The sequence below is a fragment of the Vanessa cardui genome, chromosome 7, assembly GCF_905220365.1.
Source record: "Vanessa cardui chromosome 7, ilVanCard2.1, whole genome shotgun sequence".
NCBI classification, from domain to species: Eukaryota; Metazoa; Arthropoda; class Insecta; order Lepidoptera; family Nymphalidae; genus Vanessa; species Vanessa cardui.
In genome coordinates this window covers 10,856,617-10,883,936 of record NC_061129.1, presented here as the reverse complement: position 1 = coordinate 10,883,936, position 27,320 = coordinate 10,856,617, and the positions used below count along the sequence as shown (strand labels likewise).

Below are 27,320 nucleotides of genomic sequence, written 5' to 3'. Positions count from 1 at the left end.
ATTTATATATAAATCTTACCTTTGCGTCAGTTGCTGGAATTATCGGTTTATTAAAAAAAAATAAAAAACAAATTATAACAAAACATCATGTAAAGCTTCCATGTAAATTTATACTTTTAACGATGTAATCGCTAATTAATAAAACTAGAATATCATGAGTTCAGTAATAGTAAAATACAAATAAATACATTTTTCATTTAAATCTTTTCTAAATCCCGTGTTCGTTTCTACCTCGCACGCGAAGCCTTATGTTTTTGCAATGATTTTATTTACAGGCGCTCAACAAGAAAAATATAATAAGTAATTTTTATTTGTTATTTAAGTTCCACCACAGTTTTGGAAAACAGTATAGTATAGATATGAGAGATAGATGATGGATGTCTTTCCAAAATCCCCTACTATGATCTAATATGCAAGTTTTAATACGTAAAGCAAGAGTTGAAAATTAACTGCAACACATAATATTTCATTTTTTTTTTTGTATAATCGATGACCTGCTGAGCTGAGCTCTATTATTCCTGCACTTAGCGATATTGAGTACTTCCAACAGCTAAACTAGAATTGATATATGCCAACCACCAAGTACTCAAAAAATTTAATATTCTAATGAGATGGTAGAAAATGGACGCCCAATTCGTAATTTACCTTTCTGAGAATAAGACGATAAAGTCTACATTGGATATTGCATTCTAGAGAAACTGATTCTAGAGTTTTCTAGTAGACATTCTAGAGTTGCTTTGTCCGAAGTGTTCGATAAGCTATGCGTTTGCGTGCTCGTTGGGGCGAAACTCTCTATAGTCTGATGACATGAGTCCTAAATTACTGAGGTTTGTATCAATAAATCAACACCTAAGTATCCTTATTTATGCGCAACGCCCATCAACAACAACCTGTAAATTTCCCACTGCTAGGCTAATGCCACCTCTCCCTTTTAAGGAGAAGGTTCGGAACATTTTCCACCACGCTGTTCCAATGCGATGGAACAAATACTTCAAAATAAATAATACAAAAAAAGATTTTAACCTAAAATTTCATTGAAGCAATATATACAGGCAGATAAATAACACAATCACAATATGTGGTGACCACAGCCTTTAAACATAATGAATGTGAGAAATATTAATTTTTGCATACACTAATGCTGTGCAAGTAAAACTAATACGATATATAAACTAATATATATACTATGTATAAAGGTGCGGTTTATGCTTTCATTAAATCACTATCGCATGACAACGTGACCACAGAAAATCAACAGTCAGATCCATGCATGACGATTTTAAATTGAAATAAAAAATAGAACTATAGTTGAATATTAAATTTTGTTTTCATTTATTAAATTCACTTCTCCGTACGCACGCCACACCACCACCATACGGGTACCACCCACTCAAAATATATTCTACCGCCAAACAGAAATACTCAGTACTGATGTATTCCGGGTGGTTTGAAGTGTGGGTGAGCCAGTGTAACTATATGTTATATAAAAAGATTTTTTTACTTGGTTGAAGGGCTTTATACAAGCATGTCTGAGTTGATACCCATTAGTTATTCCATTTTCTTTTTGATCTCGCTGAAAAAACGCTTTACACGCTTACTCCACATGGATGGAAGTGACCCATTACTTATTCCTACGCCAAATAGTGATTGAGTATTTTTCTGTTTCCATTTCAAGGGTGAGTAAGCCACTGTTACTTCAGACATATGGGACATAACATCTATCCAATATTCCAAGGTTGGTTCCAAGATTGGTGGTTGGCGATGTAAGAAAACATACTTATACCATACAAAATAAAGTATATTTAGTTATATACTTGGTATTAGGAAAATAATTTTAATTACGAGTTACTATACGAAGCACTTGTAATTTAAATCTATGATATATATCTACGATTACATATAATTAGATTGTCCCGACTATTATTATTGATAGAGTGGAGATTTTATTCCGTTACATTTTATTTAACCAATAAAATGTATTAACACGTAGTACAGGCGTACGTAACATAAACGACGATTTTTAATTTAATTTGAAATTAGAATTGCAAGAAACAAAAAACAATTAACTATGTATAACACTAAAATATATATATTATTCATTTATAATTTTTTTATGTTTTGTTTGTGTAATTCTTTTTCGTTTTTTAAAAATTATGCCTATAATTTATTTGAAAAAGATAAAGTATTTTCAATAATTTCAATTTAAAAGTATAAACTAAAATAATTTAAATGTATCTATCAGATAAGTAGTTTTTGCATGAAATAGGAAAACAGTTACCGTTTTATATATACTATTAAAATTATGGATAACGAACTGAGGTAATCTTTGGATTGGGTGGGGCTAAGAATTCACTGAGTATAGACAAAATATCATAGACAATATCAGCATGAACGATTGAGACTTTCACTCATATTACTTCACTTTCATAAATTCCTAGCAAGGATTACAAATAAAAGACAGTATTACACAGTCACTTATATTCTTTACATACATATACAAAACACACATATCGAATTTAAATTATAAGAATTTTTATCAACGGCCATTAAGATAATTTAACCTATGTCAACGAGTCACTTACAAGAAACCATTTCAAATGATTTATTCGCTTCAGTTTGAGTCCCGAGGATCGTATTTGCTTACATCTGAATTAATAAGATCATGTGATAGTTCACACAATTGGTAAATAAAATAAATTATTTTGTATTTTGACCTTTAAATGTAAATAAAAATATAAATATAGAATTGTTTTTTTCTAACAACAAGTTTTAGATTTTTTTTAGAAAAATATTGTACCTACGAAAAAAAGGAGTTCTTATTTTATTAACAGTATTTTTTCATTCACAGCCTTTATGTATCGGTAGCATCCATCTCTCAAAGTATAAAAAGTAATTGTTTTGTATAAAAATGTCATGAAGTCCGCTCAAACATAATTAAATGTATTTCAAACAAAAACAGACTAACGCTTAGAAACTATAATATTTTCCGCAAATTTACAATTAATAATCATGCATCAGAGAATAATATATCAATATAGATGTAATTTGATTAATATCATATATCTTACACGACAAAAAACGTGATTATTACTAAACGATTTGAGCAAAATATTTTTGTATATTTAATATATTAGTCAGGAAACTCTAAAAATTATCGTAAAAATGTTTTTGACAACGCATTCACACATATGACCTTTATTAATGATATGATATGATACAAAACTTTTGGCTTTGTGTTACTACCTCAAGGCAATAAAATAACATTCTTAATGTTTTATAAATAAAAATTAAATGATTGTAATTTGTACATGAAAGTTTATCGATAAAAATCATACTGTTTTCTATATTCATACCTGTCCTTATAATTCTACACTAATTTATATTAAAGAAATCTACTTATAAATTATAAATATATGAAAATTCATTTAAAAATATAATAAGTCATGATATGTACGAACAAGTACTCCAACAATAAAAATCGAATTGATAATATTGAATAAAAAGTCTAAGATTTTTTTTTAAACTAACGAAAAGGAAATGTTCGTCTACAATACCGCGTTTACTCTGATTAGATGATTCTAATTATGGCAAATAGCTATCTAAAACTAAAAAACCAAACCATATGATTGTCAACAATCAAATACGTGTGGTTTTTGCTAAACTAAACACGAATTACGCCTTTTTGACGAACCCATACGAATTCCAGTTGTTAATGTGGGGAAGGACATCGTTGATGACAGGGTACCAGTCGGCGGCGCCGTAGTCGATGGCGTCCAACTCGCCGCCGTAGTCGGCCGGCAAGTGCGTCGGTGCAATGTGTTTGTGGAGAGACGCCATCTTGGAGCCGTGGAAGAAGATCTAGAATTAAAAAAAGAATATATTCAATATTGCATTACATACATCTCATATATATTACAAAATCATAAATCATCATGGTCTTATCTATGTGTTTATTTTCTTAGATCAAGTTACGATGAACTATTCATTCATAATTTTTCTTATATACATATACATTGTATCTTACGTATTGTAATAAATTATAATCACTAATTCACTTACTCTGGTCTTTAGTTTTTCTCTAATCAAAGGCTTGAACATCTTCCATACGACGTTGAAGATCATAGGCTCCTTTACAAAATGCACCTCTTTCAATCTAAGAGGCATGGCATCTTGAATGAAAGTCAGCAGACGTTTGGAGAACGCCGGTGTAAGCCCCATAGTCTGTGGATAACATATTAAATTAGTTTTGATTTTGAACAACATCCAAAGTTTAGTAAAAACATAAACATCTGCATCGATTCTTATAAGAATACCAACGTACTATAATATCCAGCTTAAATGGTACGATAAGGATGCACATCACAAATACATTTTCTTCCGAACGGAAACAAATATATCCTCGCGTGATTTTCCTTCACTGTCCTACACGACATGAATCGTTAAACAAATTAGTGTTTGGAAAAACATGAAGGTGTTTGCGACATATCCGTATGTCTTTGCCACGAATTGGAAGATGGAATAAAAAGTGTAGCGATGCTCTGAACTTGATGCATGATGTGCGTTTCTCAGACTGGTTTATGATGTATTGTACAAAAAGTTAACCTGCAAGTTCGAATACAAAAACATGTATCTTCCGGAATTTTGAAAACCAGATCCTGTTCGGTTAAAGAGGAACAAAAAAAATTTGAAAGTACCGTTTCTGTAAATTTCGTAAAGAATTTTCGTTCATTCCAAAACAATTCGCGATACTCGATAAGTGTTGGTAACTAAGATTAAAATGAATTCACGAAACTGTGATAGTATCACAACGACTGATAAACGTGCAACTTGAAACGTACCTTATTATTATTATTCAATATTAGCTTCCTTTCTATATTTTTAACACGAATTTGAAGCAAATAATAAAAAAATAAGTATGTCACAGTCAATCAGATAAAAATTTAACTGGGTTTGATCTCGTAAGAACAAAAATTATGATGAAATAATTGAATATCCCACGAAGAGGAATTCAAATATAAATAATATTATATTAGTATTTTATTATAACATTACTTTGATTGGTTAATTAGACCGACTTATCTTTATTATAAAATTTCTTTCTTATCATTTGATTTATTAACATTTGTTCTTGATAACTCAGATAATTTTTCACTATTGCTTTGATAAAAACTATAATGTTAATAACATGTTGTTGTTTTAATACTTTATTTCATATGTATTGATTTACAATTTTAAGTAGGTACAGTGATAGATACATACTTAGACGTTTCAAACAAAAATTCATTCATTCTAAATGGTGATAAATAAGTAACAATTACCCATCTTAGTTGTAATGAAGCTAAAATATACTGACAATTAAGATAAAACGGCGTGTGTAACACAAAACCTAATTGTGGTGGACTCCGAGAGGTCATTACAGATCAGATAAACAAACTTGAAAGGGTATATATTTACAAAGAACCATTTGCGTCGTCCGTTTGCGTGTGTCCTTCCATTGTGAAGGAAATATCGTATCCTACTTTTGACAACGAACGGAAGTTTACCTAAAATATTTGTCTAGTATCATATGTAAACGATACATATACATAAATATATTTAGAAAATACAGTTCAAGGAAGAGATTTTTTGTAGATATTTCATTATACTATATTACAGTTTAGGAACTTAAAACCACGTTAAATCTCCTGAACATATATTACTTATTTATCAATCACAAGGGCGAACAAAATATATAAAATATGAATATATTAGTTTAGTTATGACTTATAATATGACTTTATTATTTATGATAAGTTATTTTTTTAAATACAAGGTATAGTGAAGGCTTTATTTAACACAATATATTATATTGAATTCAATAATATTAATTTAACTGATAAAGGCAGCGAAGGTATATACTTAAATAAGGGAAATTAATTGATAAATAAAATTATACAAATATTTTAGGAATGACACTGACCACGAGATAACACGAAAGTAAAGATTATACATTCAAGGAATACGAAACGATTCCACAACCTCGGACGTGCTGCTCCTTGAGCTAAAACCTTGCATTTCGATTTTCCTCTCAATAATACATGTTATATATTCCAAATATAAATATATCTTCATATATTTTTCCTATTTTATAGATATCTTTCCGTAATATTAATAGAATGTCTCAAGTGAGGAAGTAGAGTCATATTCGTTAATGTTGTATCGACGTTCAAACAACAATAACAGTTCAGACGTGATCCGCATATAAACTCGCCTTATATCAATTTTCTATTACAATCAGGGTTTTATTATACTTAACGTAAGGTCAGTTCTTTGATGTAGCTATAAGCTTAATTTATCGCATCAATTTTATGATAATCGTCTCTATAATATTGAGAAATCAGTCAGCGTAATATGAGCTATTAATAACGACTTACAATAAATAATCGGTATTTTTCAATGTGAAATATAATAAACAAAATGGATAATATTTTTTTCAAGAAGACAAAGAAAGTGTTTAGTCTTTAGTAGTATCCTTTATATTCAACATTATATTCATATTACAACAACAACAGCCTGTAAATTCCCACTGCTGGGCTAAAGGCCTCCTCTCCCTTTGAGGAGAAGGATTGGAACATATTCCACCATGCTGTTCCAATGCGGGTTGGTGGAATACACATGTGGCAGAATTTCTATGAAATTTGTGACATGCAAGTTTCCTCACGATGTTTGCCTTCACCGCTGAGCACGAGATGAAATATAAAGACTAAATGCAATATAGAGCTAATGAATCAGCGGTGCTTGCCTGGGTTTGAACCCGCAATCATCGGTTAAGATGCACGCGTTCTAACCACTGGGCCATCTCGACTCATTATTAAGTTCAACTAATAAGTATAATGTTAATATACCCAGTTTAATTTTACTTTACTATTCACCTTTTAAGGTATCTTAAGAGTTTCAGTATTAAACTTAAAGATTTTAAGCCTCTTATTAAAATTAAGAAATGGTCTTAATTCACATCGATACACCAAGGTTTAAATGTTGAGCAATCTTGAAGTAATTGTTTTATATACAAAATGTTTTCATAAAGATTTTTTTTTAAATATTATTTATGTATAAATCTCGCCTGTCCCTCGATTTCGGCTATCGTTAATTGTCATTGTCATGATTTCAAAATACCTGACTTTTAAAGATAACAGTAATCGATATAGCTTTATTAATCATTTGTATACGTATCGGTAAGTCAAGGTCGATGTCTATCGAATCCTGTTTGGGAAATTCATGTGTAATCATTCAATTTGCATTGCGTAATTATTATTTTCTTATCAAATTAGTTGATATATATTCGTGATATAAGAAACATTATATCAGCAATGCGCCACCAACGTCGAAAACTAAGATGTTATGCCTCTAATGCTTAAAATACATACACAGTGGCTCATACATCCTCCAAGACACTACTGAGTATTTTTCTTTTTTTTTTTCATTATGTTATAGGTGGTGGTAAAGAGATTACCACCGCCTATAAACATCTGCAACACCGGGGGGCTTAAATGTTCGTTATCGGCCTTTAAGGAAAGAGTACGGTTTTTTCTTGAAGGTTCCCAAAAAATCGCACTGTTATGGATTTTCGAACATCTCGGTGGAATCTTGACGAGAAGTCGGAAGGTGAAATTCAGTAGTCGAAATTAATTCAAACAATTCCTCGGAATATTACCCGTGAAAAAAATCGGCAGAAGATGCAGAGTGAATGCTGATCGGCGATAAAATATATGATGAGTGGATGATCTCTATTATAATATTCATAGTGACGTATTTACGCTGTATTGTAACTCTTTTAGCATTTCGAGAAAAAAAGGTATATTTTAATTTAAAGCAAAAAATGCCGAATAACTCGTTCAGGCATATATTAAATTAACATATATTATATTTAACATTTCAACAAATAAAGGTAACAAGACGGACGGAGTCTTTAGCCTGTAACTGGATCAAGTAAAAGAAGTCAAGGCACGTGCCCTAGCGAAGTAATAAATCTAATATAAAAGCGTTTTGTAACTACGCAACTAAACGATAAAGAGACAATGGAGAGTCTTTGTATTATCCGTATCTTTGTTTAATATGCTTACTTTGTCATTTCTGTACTTCGCTTCCACCGTCCTACCAAAACACTTTGTTAAGGAATAGTGAGTCACGTCAGCCAGCGGGCGTTGTTTTTTAAAAAAATAAATGAAACAGCGACAGCTCAGAACAATACACTGCTAATTACATGTGTTTAAATAGTAACATAGTATTTATTTTTGGTTGATACATTTTATTTATATATAGCTCCTTTTGTTTACTACACTTATATCGTATTTTTAATGAAAATGAACTACACTACTACGTATAACTTGTAATGTAAATTTAAATAAATCATATAAACGTACTCATATACAAAACTCATACCCATACACATGAATATTATGTAATCAGCATGCGTTGTGCGTACGCGCAGTGAAAGCGAAGTTAACACAATTTGAATTAAAACCAATTACTCTTTCAACCTTAATAATATTTCGCTAAGATGTTATTAACGGCAAAATCATGTCACAAAATTTGGATGACCTGATTTTGCCACATTGAGTACGCCACTCCGAGGTCCCGGGTTCGATTTCCGGCCAAGTCAATGTAGATTATCATTAGTTTTCTATGTTGTCTTGGGTCTGGGTGTTTATGGTACCGTCGTTACTTCTGATTTTCCATAACACAAGTGCTTTAGCTACATACATTGGAATCAGAGTAATGTATGTGATTTTGTCTCATATTTATTAATTATTTATTTACAAAACCTCACAGAAACGAAATACACATCAAAACTACTTCAGCGATATAAAGTTATGCCAATTTGATCACTTCATGTAAATACAACAAACGTTGACCTTCAAATTAATTCCCTAAAACAATGAAAACAATACTAGCGTGCCAAACCTTCGACGCAAAGGGAAACGGACTTTGATTTGAACATATAAGATAAATATTGGCAAACTAATTATACAAAAAAAAAAACATTAAAAATAAGCTTGTTTCTTCCACCAAATATTTTAAATATTAATGTATTTCATGCTTCCGTTTATATTTATGATTTTCCCTTGCAGTTTCGATAATAATTTGTATAATCATTGATTTAAAAATCACCGAATTTTGCACAAACACACGTTAACACACTGCTTATTTAGTAGACTAGTTTTAGTCAATTATTTATTTATAAGAAACTATTATACATAATATGAAGTATGATCTAGCTTATCGCGAGCCAATGTGATCTTCGACCGTGCCTAGTCCAACCACCAAGGTCTTACCCAGAAAATCATCAATACTTACTATTATGTAATATAATGTTTCTTTTTCGAGATACTTCAATAAGATTATATGAAAGTAGACTATTATTGAATTTTAGGGCGTTATCAAATATGTCAATTCACATATGATATTGAACGGAGTTACATATTTAGATTTTGCAAATGCTTCTTCAATATTCAGATAAATTGTTATCTGTATTAAGATTATAAAGAGGTGAAATATGTTGGTTAATAATAACGATAATCTCCGGAATTAAAGCATAAATTCTTAAAATATATTTTTTCTGGTGGAAATCTATATCGTTCTTTATAAATTATATTTAAATCGAATAAAGTCGATCTTCATTAAATTAGTGTATAAATTAGTGTATAATATGTATGTGTTTTTTTAGTTAAAAAAATAGATATTTAAAATAAATAAACTACCAGGAAAGTCTGTAAGAGCTTTTTAATACATATATAATTGGCCATTTATAATTATTAAATATTAGGATAACATATATCTTAATAGTTATTATTTTACTATTACGTATATCTATTTTTGTAACCTAACACCTATGAAGTAAACAAATTTTGAAAGCCTGCGCTAAGCGAAAGTATCATATTTTATATTTTTGTTAATAGATTGCAGTGACGCACTTTTTATATTTTTGCAATTACTTAAAAGTTTTTAAAGACTAACTATGTTTGCACATAACAATATATAGATACAGTAGGTACACAGTTGCAATGTACATACCTGACTCCAGCCCATATTGTGGAAGTCCATGATAACCACAGTTCCTCTAACTTGGGACTCAGGCTCTAACATGGCCGCCTCGTGAATCAAGTAGAACAGTTTAAACAGCTGGTCTGCGGATACTTTCTTAGGGTCCCATGTACCTAAAAATTAGCCCGCTTTATTAGATCTCTCTATAAAATACGTAAAGGTTGATATATGACAATACATAGCAATTATGAAGTTATAAACATAAGAATAAAGTATTTTTCCTATTGCTATTTATTTTTGCATGCATAAATATTTAAAACCTCTAAAATACTTGATTTCCTATTCAACATTTGTCAATATCGTTGTCTATTATAGAAATAATATTCACGCACATTAAAGATGATGGTAAATAACTGAATAGATCATTAACGTTAATATTTCTCTGTATATTTTATTATCAACAGATATAATATCCGCTTGCATGCACTGGGATTATTTTTATCGTTATGTTATGTGGAGATTTATCAATCAACTGTGCAGAATCATTGTACTCTATGAGTGATAGTATTAAATATAAATATCAAATATAATTATGTACTACTTATATATACTTATGTAACCAATTTGTCTGATCCGCTATGTAATCTTATCTCAGAATATAACATCTTAATCAGGTTTTGATATATTTTTTTTATAGGTTGGCGGACGAGCCTTTGGGCCACCTGATGGTAAGTGGTCACCATCACCCATAGACAATGACACAGTAAGTAATATTAACTAGTCCTTACTTCGTCAATGTGCCACCAACCTTGGGATCTAAGATGGTATGTCCCTTGTGCTTGTAGTTACACTGGCTCACTCACCCTTCAAACCGGAACACAACAATACTGAGTACTGTTATTTGGCGGTAGAATAACTGATGAGTGGGTGGTACCTACCCAGACGGGCTAGCACAAAGCCCTACCACCAAGCGTCTTTTATTGAAGTGAATAAAAAACTCTAACTCTAAGAAATATTTTTGTATATACCTCCAACGCTGACAATTAGAACTCTTCTTCCCTTATCGTCACGTCCCTTCATGACATTAACGACTTTGTGTTCAAGAAAAGATTCCTTTACATGCTCTGGTTGCAGGTTATCCAAAAGACATGCATTTTCACGCTTGAACTCGGCGACGCGTCTCATCTAAAATGTAAAAATTAAATTAAAAACTTTATTATGAAGCAATATATCATTCTCGATCGTATTTGTTTATTGTAACATGGTTACGCATTTTGCTTTTGATAGTTTTCATATCGTACATAAAATATGTTTTTTACAGCAAATGTAGAGTCGATTATTTTACCTAATTTTGTTGCTTAAACAATGCCTACTAATAATAATTTCATATACATCTAAGTTATAGCTTATAATCTTAAATATAAATCATGGTACATTCTGTTTGCCCTTCAGAATAATCCTTTTCTTTTTCGCGTGTCTACTTGATTGCTATATGATTGCAATCAAAATAGCCTCATTCAGCGTCCTTAGTTGAAATCAAAAACTGTTCTGCCGACATTTTTTATTGCATAAATCACATTTAAAACATGTGTTTACAGCTTTAATAAGTATAATAAAAGAGATATTTCGAAGAAAAGGTACGTGTAATGAATATGCTGTGTTGAAATAATCAACTCGAACAATTTATAAGTTAGATGTTATTGAACAATTTATACTTATATAACTTCTTTGCAAAATCCTAAAGTCGATTAAAAGCAATGCATATTCCTAATTTAAGTTTTTAGTTATATTATTTTTCGAACATAATTCTGAAGAGAAACGACAATTGATATGAGGTCTTATAATGTGATGTTGTTATAAGGTTGTTATCATAATAAAGGAACAGTTTACATTGCTGAACAAAACATAATGTCTGCCATTTCCTTGTTACTTTTGATAATATGAAAACTGAGCAATCATGGAAATTTTCTTAAGAAGTAATTTATTGTATGCACATATATCAAACACAAGGATATTGAAACGACCACATTCTCTGTTATTCATGTAGTACCAAAGTTTTCACATTATTTATTTAAAGAATTTTTAAAACACAAACCTATATTTTACTAAAAATATGTTTGTCATTCACAAGTATAATTCTGAGTCATAATTATATTAGGTAGATTATGATTAGGTAGAAATTGATTCCGTTGAAAAATAAAACACGTGCTGATACGAATAAAAAAAATATCTTTACACGTTGCCAATAGAATTATACGACAAAACAATTACTTATAAATTATGCAATGCCAAAATGCATAGAAAAAGTAAAGCAAAGCAAAGTACATCATCAAAATACATATAAGTAGGACACTTCTTTGACTAGATACTCGTATACACGGGCTTGTGATTAAGCAAAACATATCAATCTCTTACAATAGGTATACTATTGCGTACCAATACAAAATGACCTTGAGCATATGCAACTAAGTTTTATAATAACATTGCTGCTGTATTCAAGAGGCAAAGTCTGGTCGGCATGAATTAGTATGGTTACCCAAGAGACAGGTTAACGTCTGATTGCGAATAAACTAAGCAACCAGTGAACACGTAGTCTTCCGTGCCTTCACTCGCCAGTGTGGGGCTTGCCTAATCGTATTCCCTTTAATAAATTTACGTTAAAAGCCTTAACGTTTCTAAAAATATAGATTATAAAATGCAACAATTTACATATATAAAAATATGAAAGAGCTATTATAAATAATTACATTATTATTATGTAATGTTATATATAAATTATATCAGACAGAAGTTTCATTAATATTCATACATAGCGATTGAGAACATTTTGTTATTGACTCTATAATTTATAGAAAAATAAGATAATTGATGTTAGTACAATTAATTATTCATTCATGCAGACCTTCTCGACCTGACTTGAATTTCACCATCAATCTTCGATGTGTATAAATAATGTGACGTAACCAAACATTTAGTTACCAATAGAATATAAATGAACTAAAAATTTTAACTTCTTAATTACAAAAGTGCGTGTTTAACATAATAGCAAATGAATTTATTGTATACCTGCCTGCCTTTCAGGTAAAGGATATTAGTTCATACGTTTTCATATAACTGTTAAATTTAAATTTTTCAATACTCAAAGAAAAGAAGTAAGTCTTTTCAACAAAATTCACTTCGTGATTTATTCAGATCATTTCTGTCAGTGCATTTACGTTGAGTTTTTTATTGTCATCATTTCTGTATGCAATATTTTGTGTTTGAAATAATTTATATAACATTATTTCGAATTGAAACGGACCGTGTGAAAAGACTATTATTTTGCAAGTTTTTTTTTTACATTGATGTAACAGTTTACAGTTTCAGGTATTGTAATAGGTTTTTGAAATATGAACTACTTATAATCTCTATTTTTAACATTTGATTAATAATAATTGGTAAAAATACACACGAAACGTTATCTTTTTATATTTTTATCTTGACAAATATTTTCTTTGTTTTTAATTTCTAATGTATTCGTCCGGATACCGGATCCTAGTTATCAGACAAACCTCGGTCAAATACTATCAGAAACAGATAAACAACAGATAACACTATAAGTGTACAAAGTGCACTAAACTAATCTTATTTGTTTGTAAAGATTCCTTAATTGGTGCTTATCGGTTGCCTAACACAGTTATTACTGATTAAGGTCGATAGAGGTTGGTTGCAGATTTATTGCTAAGCACTTAAACATCACTGCTTAAGGGTGTGATGTCTAAAACTAATTACAGTTTAATAAACTTATAACAACAACAACAACAGCCTGTAAATTCCCACTGCTGGGCTAAAGGCCTCCTTTCCCTTTGAGGAGAAGGTTTGGAACATATTCCACCACGCTGTTCCAATGCGGGTTGGTGGAATACACATGTGGCAGAATTTCTATGAAATTTGTCACATGCAGGTTTCCTCGCGATGTTTTCCGTCACCGCTGAGCACGAGATGAATTATAAACAATATATATAAAATATAATATATAAATATATGACAAATTAAGCACATGAATCAGCGGTGCTTGCCTGGGTTTGAACCCGCAATCATCGATTAAGATGCACGCGTTCTAACCACTGGGCCATCTCGACTCATAATAAACTTATGTATAACAAGTAAATAATTAATGTAACACGGGTTTTGTAGTGTTTAACGATCGCGTACGAGTAGTCCTACTAATGAATAAGTAGGACCTTGAAGGTAATTTTCTCCAACGATTAATATTGCCGATAGTGGAATATACATTGCGAATCTTCCGTGTTCCTTCCAGCAATTGTTGAAGTATCTTTGTTCATATATAAATTTGTATATTGGAAATACTGTTTTTTACTATTACAGACAGAAAAAGGTTTAACATATAATTTAAAATCGATTACTCAGTAACAATTCGTACATAATATCTGTAGACGTCAAAAGGTGTTTAAGAGTGTAGAGTATATTTTAAACATCAAAGATACATAAACTGTTTCTTACAAATTAGTCACTCAAAGACAAACTCTGGAAAATAAATGAAAAAAAAATATCATAAATGAATAAGTACAGAGATAAAGTTGACAAGTTGTTATTTATAAACGCTGATGTCACACCAGGGCGATGCTGATAAATTTATCTGTTTCTGATATGCAATGCCCTTTGACATTGCCCCATTAGCCTATCTTCGTACTGTTGTTTCTATCCTGAATGAAACTCTTGAGTTCAAAATTTCTTATAAAACGAAAATATTTAGTCTGTAAAACATCTCAAGTGCACGTATTTGACCTTATATAACCTTAATTAATTAATAAAGTAAATAATACGTTTAATATAGGTTTTTAGTGTGTTACGAATTTAAATCCCATCATTTCAATTTCTATTTTTCCAAGTATTAGCTTTATTAAATTTAGGAAAATAAGCAATTCAACGCGGCGAAGTTGCAGTAATCAACTATAATTTTAAATGCCTATACCTAATAGTATAAAATCATGTCGAGGGTAAAGTTCGTAGGATGTACAATGGACTGTACACTGTGTTTGAGCAATGATATCAATATAACTATTAACAATATCGCTTGAACTGTGCCGTAAATAATGTAATGTGAATTAAAAAATACGTAACATATTTTTGGTATATAGTACGACATTACTTTATAAATATTCTATAATACTTGCTAATATATATTTTCACAGGCATATTTATCACATTTATTATCAATCGCGTTCACCCCGAATTGCATAAAATACAAACTGAACCGATGACATTGTTTTGTTGACGATAAAAACGCAATCACAATGAAATTTGGTTATTGACCTTTAAAGCGGTGCGAGCAAGTTAATGTAGGCAAGATATTAATATGATTTACATTTCCCTCTTCAAAGTGAAATTAAAGTCCGGTTCAGTCGTGTCTCTCTCATACCCTATAATATACAAGAAAGTATGAAAGCTCTAACTTTCTAACACAGAAAAATAATAATTTGCATGTATCCTAGCTTACTGATTATCGCGTATTTATAATTATGTTAGTGTATTATTATCTGTATCAAATACATCAAAAATATCATTTCCTATTATAAATTTAAAAATAATATATCAATATGTATTTGAACTTAGTATGAAAACAAAACCTTATTAATATACCTACATATTTAAGTGACCGTCTAATCCACTTTAACCAAACATACTAAGTTGCGGCAATCAAATTGCATACATAATTACGTATTCAGTTCGTATCAATCGTCTGACCCTACAAAAATATATAGGTAATTTATAATTAAACATGTCTTGCAATTTTTCGTCTGCCCCTCTGTAGCCTTATTACATAGCTGTGAAATACATTCTAGTTTTGGAGTTATGTCATACCGAAAACATAAACGATAACGATGGAGGTCTAGGACGGACCAATCGGACTGGATCGTAAAACGCTTGTAATTGAAGCATTGCTCAAACTGTACCGTCATTATTCTTAAGTTACGCAAACCTCTCAGTGTACTGGTTACTTTTACTTATACAGTTTAAGAACTCTATTACTTATTTGTAATTATTAATCAATAATTCAACGCCAATTTATTAAATCAATAGCTACTCACTAATGCCATAGCGCTTTCTGGATACCACTTGCAAGGGCGGAGAAAGATTGTGAGCAATTCATCGTCCTCTCCAAAGTGTAAGTCTTTGTTTTCCTTAAGAAGCTCTTTGAGCCTTTCCATGGCTTCCCGGACCCTCTCCGGTGTTTCCCTCAACTCCTTCTCGGCGATCGCCTTAGTCTCTTCTGATAACTCCACATTTCTTTCAAGTCTAAATTCACTGGAACTCATCTTACTGAACCTGTGTAATATAATAAATATTTAAGACAAAAGCAAAAAAATGCATACAATGTGTTCCTAATAAATTACGATAACTATTAAACCCTGTGATTAAAATAAATCCACAAAAAAAGTATTTATTAAATGTTTGATTTGTTTACATGTACCTATCATTTCTGTTGTTTTTTTAGAACGATATTTAAATATACATATATTTAAAACACGCACTAATTACGATGTTTCTGTACAAGTTCATTAAAAAATAGACTTCAAAAACTAGTTAATAGAACAGAAATAAATGATGACAAGGACATAATTCAGAATTAGGTCTGACAGGTTGTAATTGATTACCTACCTTCATTGAACGACGTTATTACTTAAACTATAAATTAAAATTTTAATCAAATGTTCTGTACGATAAGGAGTTAGTAGGTAGTAGGTATATAATAGTAAATAGTTAAAGCAAAATACTTCAAACATATAATAGGTTGGTACTTAATTAACAAGATTGAAGTAACACACTTAGTTTAGTTAAAATTACAAGTCTCCATTTCAATACAAATCTAATTATTCTTCGTGATTCACTCACTCATCAATAGCAATCGATCTTTTATTTTACCGGAAGAGAATTTCCAATGCAATAAAAATATTAAATAAATGTCAACAATTACACAACGATAAAAAAATGTGTGTATGCTAACAGGGGTTTAGATTTTTGGCCGCAAATCGAAATAGTTAGGTACCCGTTGTTCTATTTTCATAGATAAATATTCCCTATATTTTAGTAGAATTTAATACGATATCCTATAAAAATTGCAAACCTTTTTAATCGTATTGTTGTTTAACATCAATATTTTTGTAGTATCGTTATTCGTTTACTTATTTTTAATGCAACGTTTATTTGAAAAATAAATATCCGATATTTATTTTTACTTATGAATTCTGATCACATTGTATTCGCTTTTGTAAATACTCACGTCAAACCATCAGGCTATTATGAATGTACCTATTAGTATTATTTATTATGGCATTGTCTACATAATATTAGTAATTTTGTTTCAAATGAATACATGATAAACTCCTGTAATAGTTTCCAGCGTATATCACGTCTAACTTAAATCAGAACCAATGAAGACGTTGTTAGGCTTCTATGAAAATGTAACTGTCAATTAACTAATTAAATAAGAACTAACTAACTAATAAACATGCAATAAAACGTTGCTGTAAATAAAGAGACTATATAAAAATATATTCAAGACTAAATTAACGTAATATGTATATAAAAACATAATTGGCTAGCCGAAAATAAGTATAGTCACCCTCACACAGGATAGTTTTGCACTTCACAAAAGTAAAATATTTTTTTTTAATTCTAGTATAAAACAATAAACTTCGAGCATCGCAGTAATTCATATTGAATTTCGATAGCTACGTGACACAATACGCTATGCATATCCATATACATTATCTAATAAATCTAATTTTGTTGCGATGACGACTGACACGTAAATAAATCTCAATAATTACATCAATAAAACTACATCTTAAAAACAGTTTTGCTTATTCAAAACCCATACACAATTCTTACAAACATTTATTCAAATAATAATGTAAAACAAAAATCCATAAATGTTCTCAGAATTGAGGTCTATGCATTAGATCTTCTTATGTGTATGATATCTATTATTATAGACATAGCTTCTCAAGTGTTTCTTTCAACTCGGATATCATGTGGACTGAAGCAAGATATATAAAATTATTATTTCACGTGTTGTCCACGCGATACTCGTACAAAACAATCTTTGTTGGTTTGTTATTGAAATATTCTAAACTGAAAACCACAATCCAATAGTAAAAGAGATATAAAAATTAACATCGACTATTATTATAAAGAAAAATTACTGTATCTGCTGTTACATTATTACTACTTACTAGTAATAAATGTAGCGAGGCTAATAAAAGTCTAGGACAGTTGCATTTTTTTTTATTTATGAAGAACAATTTGAATATTATCCATAAGCTCAATATCAATATGCTAATCTACCTTATTAAAAATAACGATGTAATATAACAAACAACATACGAATACAACGCAGTTCTTGTTCGTTTAACCTCAACCTTGTGAATCGAAAAGAAATCATTATCGTCTTTCAATGTATATTTGTAATGATCAAGTGATGATATAATTTGACATGAATGTTTTCATAATTATCCAACGGAAAGTCGAAGTGCCGAATTTTCAATTTTAAGTAACTCGAAGACACGCTGACCTAGAAGAAATAAGTATACGACTCGTCTTTTAACAAAAATGCTTATTACGTTTGACGCCTATTTACTCATATCGTTTTTTGGGATAAGATTATCTTATCCCAAGAAAAATGAATGTTAGCATGTACGTCACATGCCTACATTCATTTGTCTTGTATGCTGTAAAAAATGACACGCCGGACGAGTTGATTTGTCTAATCACAAAAACTTATATGACCATATTTATCTATGTTGGTGTACTGAGGTTCGGGAAAAATTCCACTTAACAAATGGAAGAAGTTGATGACTTACGTTAATATTTTATAAATATATAGATTTATTATACATGCCGTAATATTTTCAAAAAGGGTAACATATTTATGTGTCTTGTATTTATTTATTTAGGTGTAGTTGCGTGAAAATGAAGACCGAGGAATAAACGTCTAGTCTTTAATCAAATTCAGCAAAATCCTTTTCTGTGCTGCGCTACATATTAAAATCAGTCAATGACAGTAAGGCGATTTCTTATACTTTAAAAAAAAAAGATAAATCTATCTCTTTTTGAGTGAAACCACTAGTGTTATTAAGGGCAACGGATTCGTAAATTTTAATTATAATCAATCCACAGATTAGGTACATATTAAGCTAAAGTTAAACATATTTCACAATCAAAGAATTTTTAATTACCTTAGTGATTTATCATAATTATTTAATGCGATAATATATTTCATAAATGTACCTATAGATATACAGATTATAATCAATACCGAATACAAAAATTAATAGAGTTACATAATGAATTACTTAAAGGAAACGAGACATCATCAAAATGTCTTTAAACACTTTCGGTACCGGCTTCCGACTTCCTGAATTTAATGACTAACTATTTTATACCTTGCACCTTATTACAGGATACTTTAATATCCATGATCTAAATAATTTAGGTCTCTTTATAAAATACTTTTACCATACTAGAATAATAAAGAGATAGTTAAATTGGTAATTTTACAGGATTCTCCAATAACTTCTAATAAGGATTGATCGACAAAAACAGTTTTTTTTAGTATAGAGTCAATGCTATCGAAAATATATACCTATATTACCCTAAATAGTTCGTTGATACTCGTATGCTATGTATTTATTAATATTTTTATGTTAAGGTTGCCGAGAAGAACATCGTCTCTCCAAACGTTGTCAGAACTTGAACAGACACAAGAAAACTTTGTAAATAACGATAAATTAGTTAAACGGGAAATTACGGAAATCAAATAACTCTTTCAATATTATTTGTTATAACTATTAATAACTTGAGTTAATATTGCCTGAAGTATAGTAAATCAGTGTTTTCGGGGCATAGTTGCAAGCCTCGATACTGATTTAATTTATAAATAAATATAAAAAAGGATATGGCTAAAACTAAATTCTAATTAATTTTCCCCTTTTGATCGATATTATCGTACAAGTTTTTTTATTAAAAATATAGTTCGTCACCAGGTACGATCGAAGACGATAAGACCTTTATGCAGACATTATGCACAAGATCATTAAAACATATTTTAAAGTATTTTCGTTATTAAGTAGATACGTTTATTAGAACAGTAACGAGTTGTGACTAAAGAAAAAAAGCTAAAAATCCGAATAAATATTTTTCGAAGAAATAGGCAATAAATTCAGTTACTTTAATAACAATAAACCTTAAAACGATATCGATTATTAATATGCTTTGTCTGTACATAAAGTTTATAATAAAAAATATATATAATAAAATATAATAAAATTTTATAATACATATTTTCTTCTCTGGAATTATATAGGTGCATATAGATATTATGTAAAAAACTATATTTATTTTATTATTAAATATTTCTCCTTTGAAAATTATTATATAATTATTTATAATTCTTACCCGTTATATCCAAATATTAAGAAAAGTGTCGACTGAGTAATATAATATGCGTTAACTGCATAAACAAAGAATATTATTTAAAATATTTAATTACACATTGCTTAGCAGAAATAATAAGATACACATTAACAAATCAAACACACCACGTTAGAAACTGGAAAACCTACGCTCCAGTTTGTTCACAAAATTAAGTTGCGGAATATTGTAAAAAACACACACTAACCTCACTCGCGCAGTGGAAACTCGCGCGCCGTTGATAATAACAAAGGGGCGGGAAAACGATCGTGCAGCGTGAGAAAGAACACAGCGAGTGTGCGCGCGCGCAGCTCGGCTGCGGTTATATAGACACGTGATAACGCAGCCGCTTTGTGCCTCCGAGAGCTGTTGATGCCTCTTTGTACAAAAAGGTCGGTAGGGGCGGAAATTGAGATAAGAAATAAAAATTCAAAATAAAAAGGAAATAAAACCAATTTCTAATTAAATCAATTTATTCGAAGCGATTTCAAGCAAACTTCGTAAATGAACCGAAGCTTAGCGTAACTTTAACAAAATAAGAACACAAAATTTTGCTTAAAATGTCTTTGTCCGCGTTATGCATATGAGCAAAGGAAGGAGATAAAACATTGATGATCTTCACTATCCAACTTCTGACCCCATAAGGTAAACTCGCTTTATTATATGTGAGTAACGCTTTTGTATAAATTCGTAGGGGGTAGCTCTTGAAGTATGAATTCGCTTACCGCTATGTATTAATATTATCAGTTGGTGATAATACGACGCTGATGTACAGAATTGCATACATACTTTACGAAGTAAATACTAAAAAATAGATATTGATCGTTACCTATTAGATATTGATCGTCATTTATATTTTTTTGACCTCGCAAAAATACCTCGTATAATTTATTACAATTATACATTATATTATACAATTATACATTAATAGTTATTATCCATATTAATAATTGATTATGAGGGTTTCGTAATATATGTGTTTTTATCATTGGTATCAAAATATCTATTACTATTAGTGGGTAACGTTGCTTTTGGATAGCAGAAAACATAATTTCAAGGTATTTTTAAAGATTGAGGCTTTTAAATTAATAGCATATTACTTTTATTGATTGTGGCATATTTTTTTTTCGTGAAACACTAAAAAATGTGTCGCCTTTTTTAATATCTACACTAAATAATAAATTTTCTAAATTAAGTCAAACTGAGAATAAAAAGCAAATATTATGAAGTACACAATAGTACCTTAATAAAAAATTAATTTGTAGCGTTATATAAAAATGTCCAAATTCAATCGCGAGCATAAAGACAAGAATCATTTTAAAATACAAAAGAAACTACGCAATACAAAATAATGTTACCTATTTCAATTACCTAAACATTAGTCACTATACGTATTTTATTGCTCGGAATCATTTTTTAAATTATTGTACTTTTTACTGATCATAGTTCATAGATTCAATGAATTATGAACTTTAATCATTGCGCACGAACTTAAAAATTGTTTTTTGAAAATCTTCAATTAATTTTGCAATGCCACGCATTTTTTATTGTAATAAGCAGGAAACAATAGTAGTCAATTATTTGCCGAATTTCATGAGCTTCTATAATTTACTCAAGACTAAATATTTAAATAAAATTTAAAGTTACGAATTAAATGTTGCTTTACCAAATGCTTTGTCAAATCCATGTGTAATCGAAATTTATTTTAGATCCAAATATAAAACCCAATAATGAATATAATGTGTGTATGAAAAATGGTAAAAATAAAACAAAGTATTTCATGTTTCATTTGTATATTCATTTAATAAATTAGTTGTTGGTATCATCCATTTCATCCATTCTGACAGTTATTGAAGATTCGTCTAGCTCTGCGACAGACGTACTGGCGCCTTCCCCATCGGACCCCGAATCATCTGCGCTGCTAGCATCCTATAACAAAAAGTAATTATAAAGAAGTGAAAGTAGAAGTATAACGTTGATTTTATTAATTATACAATTAGATTTGCCAAGCCGAATAATACCTTAGTTTAAGTAAAAAGATCCCAAAAACCTTAAGGAATATTATTTTATATATATATCTTAAGGAATATTATTATTTTGACGACCTCCATGGTCGAGTGGTAGGTACACCGGTTTTCATGGGTACGCCACTCTGAGGTCCCGGGTTCGATTCCCGGCCGAGTCGATGTAGATTACCATTAATTTTCTGCGTTGTCTTGGGTCTGGGTGTTTGTGGTACCGTCGTTATTTCTGATTTCCATAACACAAGTGCTTAAGCTACTTACATTGGGATCAGAGTAATGTATGTGATGTTGTCTCATATTTATATTTATATTTATTACCTTAAGAAATATTATTAATAATAGTCTTCTCTGGGCGAATATAATAGACCTGTTTATTCATTCTTTGTTTTCCAATCTAATATAGTAATTCTACTTCGATTGTAAACTTACATCGAACTTGAGGTCGGCCTTGTGAGTCGCCAGCAAGGTCTGCTTGACGTAGCGGAAGATGTGGTCTCGACAGAGCTGGTCGGTGTCTGGCGGCAACCAACCGCGGCGCTCGTGGCACAGGTAGCCGGCCGGGGGCTCCAGCGCCAGCAGCTCGCGCACCTCAGGCAGTTGCACGTCGCAGTACTGCACACAAACACACTCTTATCCTTGTCATTATCATGAATGGGCGATCCCACTTCTGAGATGTTGGAATAATACAAAAAACTCTCCTCACAATCAATACTTTATCTCTCCTGAAGTGGTTCACAATCATAACTGATACAAGATTGATTATTTTGCTCGATCCTTCCAATTCGACGATTAAAGTAAGAATGACCATTTCTAGGCTTACACGCCCCTCCTCCGACTGTAGCAACATCCAGTTGTGATATATTTAAGAAAACAATTTAGTTTAATCAAAACCGGATGTTGACAATCAACGTAAATTGTAACAACAATTTAAATCGAATTATTTATAACTAAATCTAATTATATATTAACTATAGAGATAACTACTGTACTATTATCTGTCTATCCAGCTGCAATGCTACAGAAACTTCCGTTATTTACCTGATAATAAATCTGACGTTGAGATGGAACCATCCCTGGTCGAAAGTAGACAGCTCCTTCATAAACAATATCCTCTACAGACAGTTCATCTGATGCATTTTTCTTAAAATTACGAATGCGGTCAGTTTTCTTACAATGAACAACTTGATCACGAGTCATCACCATGGCGTGGACTCCAGCTAAAATAAAATGTTACAATATATGCTTCAAGTCACCGTCATAAATGAATAAATTAAAAGTTACTAAATAGCATTCATTAGTAAAAGCAACAAGGCAATGATGTTTCAGTAAACAGATATGTCATTAACGCGCAAAAAGTGAAGACTAGAAAACGTCCTAATTGGGACGTTTGCCTGTAGTCGTTTTACGTAGTAATACGTTATAATACATCATAATTATGTAGTAATACGTTTTGCGTAATTAAAACATCTAGTTATCCCTTTTACTTATTGTTTTTTATCAAGCTATCCTTTTTACTTGTAACGAAATGTAAAATAAACGGTCCCCGGCGGGGCACACTTTTTTCTGTTGTTTAGTATGGGTATAACATATCTGTTTATTAGAATATCATTGCAACAAGGTATAAAAATGCTTTAAACTGTTTTTTGAATTTAGTATAATGCTGGTTATATTATTTAGATACAAAATTTGTAATGCAATTTAATTATGAGTAACATTTACCTGCATGTCTCATCCTAAAATCTAAAGTCTGGTACACTCTTGCCCCTGGTTCCTTTCTAGGATCATAGCCAAATTTAACCCACATCATCCTCCATGGTCCCTCACGCATATACAGAGCTAGGCATGGTAGAATTATTTTCAATGAAGACATCTTGATTTTTGTGTGATATTTAACAAGGTTTAATGACCATATTGGTCTTTCCTCAAAGAGCTGGAAAGGGCCAAGAGAAATGCAGTCTTGTACTTGATGATTAATCCATATTAATATTATAAGTGTGAAAGTTTGGGAACCTCTTCAAATTTAAACTGCTAAGTTGATTAAGATGAAATTCGGTATGGAGATAATTTAATCCCAGGGAAGGACAGGATTTTTTATCTACACTTTGAAGAGGTGAAATGGGCTAGACGGATTATTTGTCATAGGTTATTTTTTATGAATGATACTTAAATGAAGCTGCAGATTCAGCCATTTTATATATTTATGAAACAAGTTATAACATAGAAAGGGCTTCTTATAGTGTGATTTTGTTGATATATAAAAATATTAAAATACCTTCTGAATAATTTTATATTCATTTTCCAACTGTGGATATATAGTTAGGCGAGTTTTTTTCTGTTTCAAATAATACTCATTAGGCTCAGTGGGCAAGTCATCGGTCAAATTGAATGTGTATCGTGCTATTGGCAATCCTCTATCACCTCTTGACTTATGAACTTCATCCTTAGTAGTATTTTCAGTTTCTTCTTTGACAAGGTCCTTTGTGCTGTACCTTTTATCTGTATAACAGTAACTTATTGGCCTATCGGATCTCGTAAAGTTAAATGGAGTTATAAATGATGGGGCTGGTTTCCTGAAATATAAGTAATTTATATCACACTGTGATTTATTTATTTAATTTATTTATTTTATGTGATCAAACAACTGACAGTAAAGTTTCAAAATTATCAACACCAGAAGGTAGAATTTGTTCCAATATACACTCTGCCTTATTTGTTCCTGAAGAATTTGTATTTATAGGCAAATACTGGAAGTCACACATAGCTGAAAAAATGTGAAACAGTTATAAGTTTAAATATAAAAAAATACCATTTGACTAACAAATATACGAAATTTTTACTGAGGTAAGCACATACATTCAAATTTATTTATCTTTTTAACAGATCCAACAATTGCTGTAGACAAAACCTCTCTTTTAATTTCATTCCCTGTTTTTACTTTTCTAACTTTTATTTTTAAAAGTACTCCAGTAGCTGGTTTTGCATCGGAATATATTTTTTTCATGTAAGGATTCTCTGGTTGGAAACACATTCCTAATCGTTTTTTATTAGCCTGTGAATAGACCTTAAAACAAAAAAATATCCTTATTGAATTAAAGGGACTAATTGCTGTTCTTTTGTCTTGGTAATAGTGCAACCGACCTGTGAAATAGCTTTTGTACCCCCTAAGCATTGTATGGCTCTTTCATCATTTTTAACAATTGCAGGAAATAAAACACAAAATAATTCTCGATGTAGATTTTCAATATTTTCCATTATGAGTTATTTGTTATTTTACTTCAACAAGAAAAGTACTTCCTATTCACAACTACAACAATTATTATTTCAATAACATTGATATAACCTAAAATAAATAAATATGTCACATTTCGTGTCAGTTTGACACTTTTAACATATGACAGAACGTTGAGACAATATTATAGATAACAGAGTAAAGAAGTGTCGCCACAACCAATTAATTTCAAACGTTTAATTATTAAAATTTGTAAACATAAAAGATTTATAATAATAATAAAATAATATAAGTAATTGTTGCGATAAAAGTGCAATTAAGGGGTAACTGAAGAAACAAACAATTTAAAATTCTAAACAAAAATGCATCTTATAATATCAATAAAGCCCATTTCGAGCTCCTAAATAATATATATGGTACATTAACCATATAATTTAAAGTTGTATACATACATTTGGTAATTGTTTATTAAAAACTATTGATCAATTTCGTTTTATATTTCATTACTTTTTTTTCATAAGAATAAATGAAATACCAAAAAAGTATGTCATTATAATCCTCATAACACGCCGCGCGACCGAGGTACAGCAAAAAAAACAAACAAATTGAATTCTTTGTAGATTCACGAATGATTAATCATAGTCTACACATAGCCGATCTTCTTATCCGATAAGGGGGAGTTTCGTTAAAAATAGCAAGACCGGATTCGCTGTATCAAGGCATTCAAGTCGAAAATTAGTCCCTTATATTGCTGCTTCACTTTATCCGAACAATAACAAGCTGTTTTTTTTATGTTATAGTGTTCAAACGAGCAGGAGGCTGACCTGATGGAAAGTGATTACCACCGCCCATGGACATCTGCAACACCGGGGGGCTTGCAGGTGCGCCAGCCTTTAAGGAAGGAGTACGCTCTTTTCTTGAAGTTTCCCGAAACGTATCGGTTCGGAAAAACCGCCGGCGAAAACTGGTTCGGCAGAGTGGTTGTGCGAAAATGTCTTGAAAATCGAGCTGTTGTAGATTTTCGGATATCAAGGTGGTGGGGGTGAAATTTCGAATTTTGACGAGATGTCTGAAGGTGAAATTCAGCAGCTGGGATTAATCCGAACAATTTTTAGGCGATGGGCCGACGTGAAATGCTTTCTTGTCTTGCGGAGTATACTGAGCTTTTTTAATGTCAATTTGACTTTGCCTTCCAATTGACTGCGGAAATGAACGAGGTTCGAAACATCGATGCCAAGTATTCCGATACCTACTAGCTGTGGCGGCTATCGGAATGTTTTCAAATATAGAGGAGATATGTTTGGTGAGAGCTGCATAAGGTGTACAGTACCGCCATCATTGATATACAGAAAAACAGATTCGGTGACAGAATGCAGACTTGTGGAACACCAGAATTGACACCTTTTAAGTCAGAGCATGCACCGTTGACAGCGACCTTGGTGCTCCGATCTGTCATAAAGCTGATTATCGAATTCCAAATTACCCGGGAAGCGAATAGGAAGGGAGCTTCGAAAGAAGCGCTTTGTGCCACACGCGATCGAAAGCTTTCGCTATGTCCAAACTGGCTG

At 30.9% G+C, this 27,320-nt stretch overlaps 2 protein-coding genes across 3 annotated transcripts; both read right to left on the bottom strand.

The window, feature by feature from the left end:
- Positions 1 to 2,463: 2,463 nt before the first annotated feature.
- On the bottom strand, positions 2,464 to 20,860 carry LOC124530990 (retinaldehyde-binding protein 1). 2 transcript variants are annotated; one of them, XM_047105369.1, is made up of 7 exons: positions 20,708 to 20,829; positions 20,485 to 20,539; positions 16,116 to 16,353; positions 11,052 to 11,208; positions 10,054 to 10,196; positions 4,060 to 4,221; positions 2,464 to 3,858 (listed from the first exon to the last, which is right to left on the bottom strand). In XM_047105369.1, the coding sequence occupies exons 3-7, from the start codon at positions 16,341 to 16,343 to the stop codon at positions 3,673 to 3,675; spliced, it is 876 nt and encodes a 291-aa protein (XP_046961325.1). In that variant the 5' UTR covers positions 16,344 to 16,353; positions 20,485 to 20,539; positions 20,708 to 20,829; the 3' UTR covers positions 2,464 to 3,672. The 2 variants fall into 2 exon arrangements, with proteins under 2 accessions (XP_046961325.1, XP_046961324.1); XM_047105368.1 differs by lacking the exon at positions 20,485 to 20,539 and having other exon boundaries at positions 20,708 to 20,860.
- Positions 20,861 to 22,275: 1,415 nt separating this feature from the next.
- Positions 22,276 to 25,907, bottom strand: LOC124531017 (general transcription factor 3C polypeptide 5). The gene is made up of 8 exons (XM_047105406.1): positions 25,662 to 25,907; positions 25,377 to 25,584; positions 25,170 to 25,284; positions 24,796 to 25,093; positions 24,243 to 24,453; positions 23,562 to 23,740; positions 22,953 to 23,135; positions 22,276 to 22,428 (listed from the first exon to the last, which is right to left on the bottom strand). Exons 1-8 carry the CDS (start codon positions 25,773 to 25,775, stop codon positions 22,309 to 22,311), a joined length of 1,428 nt encoding a protein of 475 aa, XP_046961362.1. The 5' UTR covers positions 25,776 to 25,907; the 3' UTR covers positions 22,276 to 22,308.
- Positions 25,908 to 27,320: the final 1,413 nt, after the last annotated feature.